Below are 7,770 nucleotides of genomic sequence, written 5' to 3' on the forward strand. Positions count from 1 at the left end.
CTCCTATAACACTTTGGAAAAAGCTTACAATGATTGCCCCCACCACCAAAAAGCCTTAGTACGATTTATAAGGCTCCATAACACCTGGCCTTTGCCATCTACCTGTGCCCCCTTTGCTGACCTTCCTCCAGTCACACAAATCCCTTTACCTTTGCTCAAACATTCCAGTTACTCTCCCACCTCAAAGACTTCACTCCTGCTATTTCCTCCACCCAGAATCCCCATTCCTCACCTATTTGGATGTCTGATTTCCTCAACCCCTTCAAGTATTTGCTCACTTCCCCCTCTGCTGCACTCCTTACTCCCCTTCACTGCCTTACTTTTCTCCATGGCATTTAACACTTCCTGACACATCCTTTTGCATGCCCATTTCCTACTAAAATGTAAGCACCACAAGAGCAGGAGCACTGTTGCATTTTCTGACTTCTTTGCAGTCATTAAAACAGCACAGAGTAGATGGTCAATAAATATTGATTGAATTTTCTTGGGAGAATACAGTCTTCAACAAATTTCTCTCTCAACAAATGCTTAACTATGTATCTCTCAACTATCTCTCAACAAATAAATAAAATAGTTAACTATTTTATTAATTTCATTATTTAACATATGAAAACCAATATTCTAATTTAGAAATACAGAAAGAATAGCAAGAAATTTAAAAATAAGCAAAAAGGGGACTATACAATGTAAGCATATATTTAAATACACTTGTTTGTATCTATGTAATGTAATGAATACTTTAGGAAGGACCAGTAAATAGAGGCATGGTCAATTACCTCTTAACACCAAACAGAATTATGCTGAACAAAATGTTTTTGTAAATGGTGTGGGCCTGTGTGGGCCAGCTGCCATGAAGTCACAGCTACTAAAGGAGTGGGTTCTCAGCAGTGGAAGGATGTCCCCTTCTGATACAGGAAGTTATGCACTATGAGGCAAAAGCTGGGTTGCAGGCCATCCTTAAAGGATGGAATAAAAGTGATGTGAGGGCAGGCTCACTAAGCATTCGTGTGCTAGCAATCCTGCTTGTGTTTATTGTAAAAGGAGTCACAAAATGAAGATGGAGAGGTGGTGAGGGGAGAGCTATACACATGAGAGACAAAGGGTGGAGCTGTGAATACCACAGGGAATGTTTATGAGACAAAAAAGGTGGAGGAGACAAGAGAGGGAGGGAAGGAAAAAGAGCAAGCATGAGACACTATAAAAAATATTATGTAGGATGGTTTTATCCAAAGGAAAAGGAGAGGAATAGTCTCAGAATAGGACCTTGTGGAGTGTAGAGCAGTTCTCTATCTCATCTAAAAGAATTCAAGTTGTTTTTTTACTGCTGTGTCCAAAGATGCAAAAATGATATATTTTTGTATCCAGATCGTAGCCCGAGATCCCAGCCTTTCTTTCCTACCTTTTCATCTAGCATTATCCTTTTTCTACTTAGCCTAATTTCTCAAGAGAGAAATTAGCTTTCTTTTAGCAAGACACAGAAATCCACCACCTAAGTTTGGGTCAGATCAAATATGGGTTTAACTTGGGCTCAAACTATTCCAAAAATCAAAAGTGGGGATTAAAGGAAATAGTGTGATCTGAAACTGGAGGAAAAAGACAATCTGTCATTGCCCTAGCACCCCCCCCTAAATTCAAGGCCTGGCTTCCTAGAAGAGTAGAAGGACCAAAGGGAGATATTTGGTATTTTTCTTTTGAACCATACTGTCCAAGAGAAATATAATGCTATCCACAAATGTGAGAATTTATGTACTTTCAAATTTCCTATTAGCCATGTTTTCTTAAAGTAAAAAGAAACAAGTAAAATTAATGTGTTAACTAATATCTCAATAATGTGTTAACTAATATCTCAAAAATTTTATCATTTTTAGTACCAAAAATTTTTTTGCAATATTTTACATTTTTTTCATATGGAAACTTCAAAAATCCTTGATATCATTTAGATACATTCACAAAACTAGCACATCTCAATTTGGACTAGCTATACTTCATGTGTATGGTGCATGTGTATGGTGGCTACTATCCAGGACATGTGTATGGTGAGAGCTGCATGTATGTGGTGGCTACTATCCAGGACAATTAATTTTAGCGGCGACAGCGGTCCATCATTTATATTCTAAAGAAGGCTCACCAATAGCACACAAATTGTATCTTAAGTTCTTATGGTCAATAAAGTAGTTTAGTCATATAGTAAACTTCTTAAAAGCGCTAAGCCGTAGTGGGCTAAGTAGAAAAAGGATAATGCTAGATGAAAAGGTAGGAAAGAAAGGCTGGGATCTCGGGCTACGATCTGGATACAAAAATATATCATTTTTGCATCTTTGGACACAGCAGTAAAAAAACAACTTGAATTCTATCTTTTAGATGAGATAGAGAACTGCTCTACACTCCACAAGAAATTATCCTACTGATTTCAGAGTGGGTATTAATCTAGTATAAGGGCTAGCTCAATAGCAAAAGAGAAATGAAGATGGAAAAAGATAAACTTACTTGAATTTGTAACTTTCCCGCTTATTATTCACAAATCCATCTGCCAAATCACGAGGTAAGATAATTTCCAAGCTAGGTGTTAACTTTTCATCTTCCTCTATGGAGTAAATCTGCAAACAGGAAGACAACAAACGGATGTAAAATGGTAAAATTACTGTTGACCCATGGCTATGTTAATATAATGTGCATTGTCATGGAATAAAAATTGTACCTTTAAGATAAAAATTCATAGCATAATGTAATATGGATAATTTTCCTCTTTGAACTGTGTGGTGACTCAAACAAATAAATGGAACAGAACAGGAGGCAAAACCTAAATTAATGTTCTCTCCAAGCACAAATCGTCTTTGAAAGATCTAATGTTCAAATGTGAGCATCTTGAATGTGTCTCTTGTTGAGAAACTAATAGCCCTGAAAGAAACTATTATCTAAGTATTGCTTTGGAGCTATATAGCAGAAATCAACATTTTACTACAACCAACAAGCATTACTGAGCATTTACAAAATGCTCTAGACACAGAGATCAAAGGAGGAGGTCAGAGAACACACAAGAATGCTCTGATTCTAGTTGTATTCAAAGAAGCCCAAGTTTCTGTAAGACAAACCCAAGCATTTGATAAAAGAAATGCGGTTTTAAAAGACACATGTAATTCATGTCTTTGATGTCATTTTTAAGGTTCTCCTCCCATTTCAGCCACTAATTAGTAAATAACCTAGGAGAAATCACTTAACCTCTTTAAGCTGATATGGAAATGAAGGGTCTTAACCAAGCACCTTACATCTGTCATTTCTCTGATTCTATTTTTGGTTACCGACTTCTTCATTTATTGGCAGAGAAAAATGAAGAGTCAAGCCTATAAAGAAGTCACATGGAATAAAATAAGGCATGAGATTGGGTGTCTAAAGAACTGCGTGCAAAGCTGATTCAATTTGCTGATTGTGTGACAAGCCACCACTTTAAAAGTTTCAGTTCCTTATACATAAAACCAGGAAAACCAAATTGCCTCCATTCCAAGATTGTGGTGGGGATCAAATGATGTCATAGAAATGGAAGCATTTTGTAATGCCCCATAAAAAATGTTAGTCATTAGATTTAGAGGATTTTTAAAAAGACTTCTTGTCTTTCACCAGGAAAGAAAATTCTAACAGGCGATACTTCCGTTTAAGACTCATTTAGATGCTTGATTATGGGAAAAGCCATGTTCCTAATGTCTACCTAAATCTCCGGAAAGTCTGAATAATTTTCCTAAGCAGATTTTTATTGAGTCCTCTCATTTAAAATTTGAAGAATTCATGTAGAAAAGGCATTCTGTAAAAAAAATTATTTGTGGATAGCAATGGCATCAGGGCCAATGCTTTCTGTCTAGGTTTCTTCAAGAGACATTTAAAATGATATACTGTAGGACACCAGGTGAGTGAAAGGAGTGTGTAACACATGAAACATTTAGGAGTGAGGGGTGACACATATTTTAAAAAACAATTTGTTAAAACTCAGTGCTTACACGAGGGAAAGGATGCAGACTAGGTTAGAAGAGTGACCTCCATTTAAGTCATTTTCTGAGTCATTAAGAAAAGCTCACTTAGTCTAAGGATTGGCTTTCAATCTTTAGTCAGAAACATTTATTTGAAACAGAGTAGGGATTTTTAAGACTAGAAGACAACTAGATCAAATGCAAGAATGAATATGAAAATGTTTGATATGTGCAAGCACTAAACCAATGAAAAAGATTGCCATTGTTAAAATTATCACTAAAGTTCATCTTAAGTATCTTCTAATCTATTAATCTTTAAAATAGTATAATTTAATTTTACAGTCCTTGTGAAATAAGATTAATGAGGTATGGAACCACAAAAATTAAGAGAAAAGAAAAGTACCTTTGAATCACTCTTGTTTTAATGCTATAGGCAACACATCTAGTCAGAGAAATTGCCATACAATCTGGGGAACTAACTCAAAATTTGTTCATCTGCATTCTCTTATTTTTGTATAAGTGTAATAATGTATTTTGGTAAGAATGTGACATTATGAAAATACAGAATTAAATCTAAAAATACCTTCTGGGGTAATAAACAATCCACTGCACAGAATCTCACCAAAGAAATGCAAAAGAAGGCACATTAAAATAGCTGAATACTACATTTTAAATAAAGAGAAAGTTCAATATTAAATCTAAGATTCTCCATCACCCTGCCTCACCCCAATTTTATCCATCCTCTCACTTCACCACATCCAGGCAGGTTTTGTGACTACAGTCTGTGTAGTCTGCTCAACATTTTTAGCTAAGAATCTTATTTACTTTATACATATGATGCACTTTCAAATACCTTTTTGTGAGTAGAAGAGGAGAGAAAATGGAAGATATTCATGGTTCCATTCTATACTGCATTATTCCTTGGAAAGAAAAATGCCAATTTTTTTTTTGAATCATAAGATCTCCTGAATGTATTCAATGAATAAAGACTGATGATGATGTCAAAGATATCAAAGTACTGTATTCCCCTTGTTTTAAATAAACAAATTATGAGAGGAAATGCTAATTATGAGAAAAGAAAAATAACTTTGAATCGCTCTTGGTCTAATGCTACAGGCAGCATATCTAGTCAGAGAAACCACTATACAATCTGGGGAACTAACTTAAAATTAGTTGTGATGTTAAAGAAATAGATACATAGTTATACATACAGTGTAGATATGGGATAGATATAAAATATTACTAATAATATTGCTATTTCAGATATTTATGAATATGATACAGATTTCCCTTTCCTAAATCCTCACCTTGTGAGGCAAAAAGGTTTTGTCTGAAGGGTGAAGAGTCTCAAAATTTAAAAAAAAAATCAATTAAAACGATGGTGCTGCCACTCGATGGTGGATGGCTTTGTCACATATTTACCCTGACCACTCAGTTTCCTCATCTGTAGAATGAGCAAACTGGCACCTAAGTGATAAGAATGACTCTGCTCTTTTCCCGGCAGGAAAAAACAATGATTTAAAACATTTAAGAATCTTGCAAAGTATCTCTACTTAGAACAAAGACAATACGTAGAGGCTTCCTTGGATCCTTTCGAGCTTAGCACTGTAGAGGAAGCACCTAGTAAATGCTCAGTTAATGTTTTCTGGTTGGAGACTTTATGTGTATTCTTCGTTTCAGAATGTATAAGCATCTATCATCTGAAATGAGAATAATCACTAAGTTAGCAAAACTTTTAAGGGTTCACTGGGTGCAGAACCACAGTATATGCTTCGGGTACCTTTATCTATTTTCCACACCATCTCAGACGCATAAAGCTGTGCATGTCCTGCTTGCTCTTTTTGTGTGTGAAAACAGAGGTTTGAGTGAAGCATGACTGTTTCCCAGAAAGGTTCAAGAAGGGTGCGAGGCTAAGGTGCACTCTCCGTGAGGGTCCAGACATACACGCTCGGATATGGCCCTGCATGACCACATGTGCCCAGAGGCAGGTATAAGTGGCTCTTTGTAGGGCTCATCAGGCCAGCAGGGCTGAGTCGGGGGGAGTGGCCTGGGTGTCTGCGCGTCCCTGACAGCAGCGCACCAGTGTCTGCGAGGGCCCCGGGCATGTCCCGCCCTGCTATCCTGCGCTCCACGCCGAGCGCCTCAGCCCGGGCTACACCCCGCGCTCCAAGCCTAGCCCTTCAGGCCGCCCCAGGTCCCTCGCGTGCGCCCCTCCCCCGAACCGGGGCCCCGTCACGCCGGCGCCCATGAGCTACAGCCCGTACCCCTTGTTGCTGCTTCCGGACAGTGGGCTTCACCCTTGCGAAAATCTGGATCGTCTGCTTCACCATCTTCTCTGCACTGACCCTCGACCTTTCTCAACACCGGCTCCCAAAACTTCTAACTCCTACTACCTCAGGCGGGCTGCAGCCTTAGCAACAGTAACTGGGGACACTACCCAAGGAGCACCGCGGCAACCAGGGCCCCGCCTCCTCTCCCTAATTGGTTGTGAACAGGGCGTGGCCAGGGAGGGCCTGAGGGGCGGGGTTAAGGGAGAGGGCGAGCGAAGAGTGCTGCGCATGCGCGTGACCAAGGTCTGGGTTCCAGGGTCAGCTCTGGAGCTTAACTTACAGCGTGCCTAATGGGGTGGCAGCCAGTGTTCCTTGCCCCATTTTTTTAATGCTTTCTTTTTCTGGGGCCAGCACCTCTTTTTAGCACTGAAGTCATTATGTTTTTTTATTATTTATTCATTGAAGAAATGGCACTTAATCTGTGACAGGTACAATGCTTGTATTACTGAGCTGAGTAAAACTGCCTCCACCCACCTGGAGGTAAGAGTTTGAAGAAGACAGGTTTTTCTGAAGAAATTACAGTGCGTGGTCAGATTCGCACTTCATCTAGCTCTGGATGAAGGGAGACTGTTTCTGGTAAGGTGCTCATACCAGGAAAGGTTGGGCACTGTTGGTGATGTGTAAATTGGTGCAGCCACTATTAAAAACAATATGGAAGGGCCTCAAAAAATTAAAAATAGAGCTACCATAAGCTCAGAAACCCCTCTCCTCAGTGTATAACCAAAAGAAGAATTGAAATCAGGGTGCTACGGATGTATTTGCACTCCCATAATTACTGCAGCACTAAGCAAGACATGGAAATAAATGCCACCATAAGATGAATGAAAAAGAAAATGGGAGATAGATATATTTAAATAATTTGGCCATAAAAAATGAAGGAACTCCTGCCATTTGCAGCACATGAAAGAAACTGGAGGGTATTATGCTAAATGAAAATCAGACGGAGAAAGACAAGTACTATATAATCACACGTATTTGTGGAATATAAAAAATAAAACTCACAGGATCAAAGAGTAGAATGGGGGCTGCCAAGGGCTGGGAGGTGGGGAAATGAGGAGATATCGGTCAAAGGGGACAAACTTCCAGTTACAAACAAGTAAGTTCTGGGGATTTAATGTACAGCATGGTGACTGTAGTTAACAATATTGTATTATGTATTAAAGTTGCTAAGAGCATAGATCTTAAATGTTCTCATCACAAAAAAAATGGTAATTATGTGAAATGACAGAGGTGGTAATTTACTTTATCATGATAAGCATTTTGCAATTTATACCTGTATCAAAAGATGACATTTTACATCTTATACATAGTGTTATATGTCAATTATATCAGTAAAACTAGAAAATGAATTAGTGGATAAACAAGCAAAGAGAAAGGGTTCTTCAAAAGACTTGGTTAGCACATGAAACATTCAATAGCATTACCACCAGCTAAATAAACACACATTAATACCACAGTGACATATCACCAGATACCTATCA

At 38.4% G+C, this 7,770-nt stretch overlaps 1 protein-coding gene across 2 annotated transcripts in view; it reads right to left on the minus strand.

The window, feature by feature from the left end:
• The window catches only part of KIF6 (kinesin family member 6), a 436,358-nt gene extending 429,926 nt beyond the window's left edge, over positions 1–6,432 (minus strand). Inside the window, exons 1-3 of one of the 2 annotated variants that reach the window (XM_054698762.1) lie at positions 5,267–5,986; positions 4,813–4,879; positions 2,488–2,597 (exon numbers count right to left, since the gene is read on the minus strand). In XM_054698762.1, coding sequence (XP_054554737.1) covers positions 2,488–2,597; positions 4,813–4,854 — 152 coding nt within the window. In that variant the 5' untranslated portion in view covers positions 4,855–4,879; positions 5,267–5,986. Of the gene's footprint in view, positions 1–2,487; positions 2,598–4,812; positions 4,880–5,266; positions 5,987–6,223 lie in introns of those variants that run through there. The other variant, XM_037519645.2, reaches the window with a different exon arrangement.
• Between the last annotated feature and the right edge of the window lie 1,338 nt (positions 6,433–7,770).

This window comes from Talpa occidentalis, unplaced genomic scaffold (assembly GCF_014898055.3).
Source record: "Talpa occidentalis isolate TD23 unplaced genomic scaffold, MPIMG_talOcc4v2.1 talOcc4.2, whole genome shotgun sequence".
NCBI classification, from domain to species: Eukaryota; Metazoa; Chordata; class Mammalia; order Eulipotyphla; family Talpidae; genus Talpa; species Talpa occidentalis.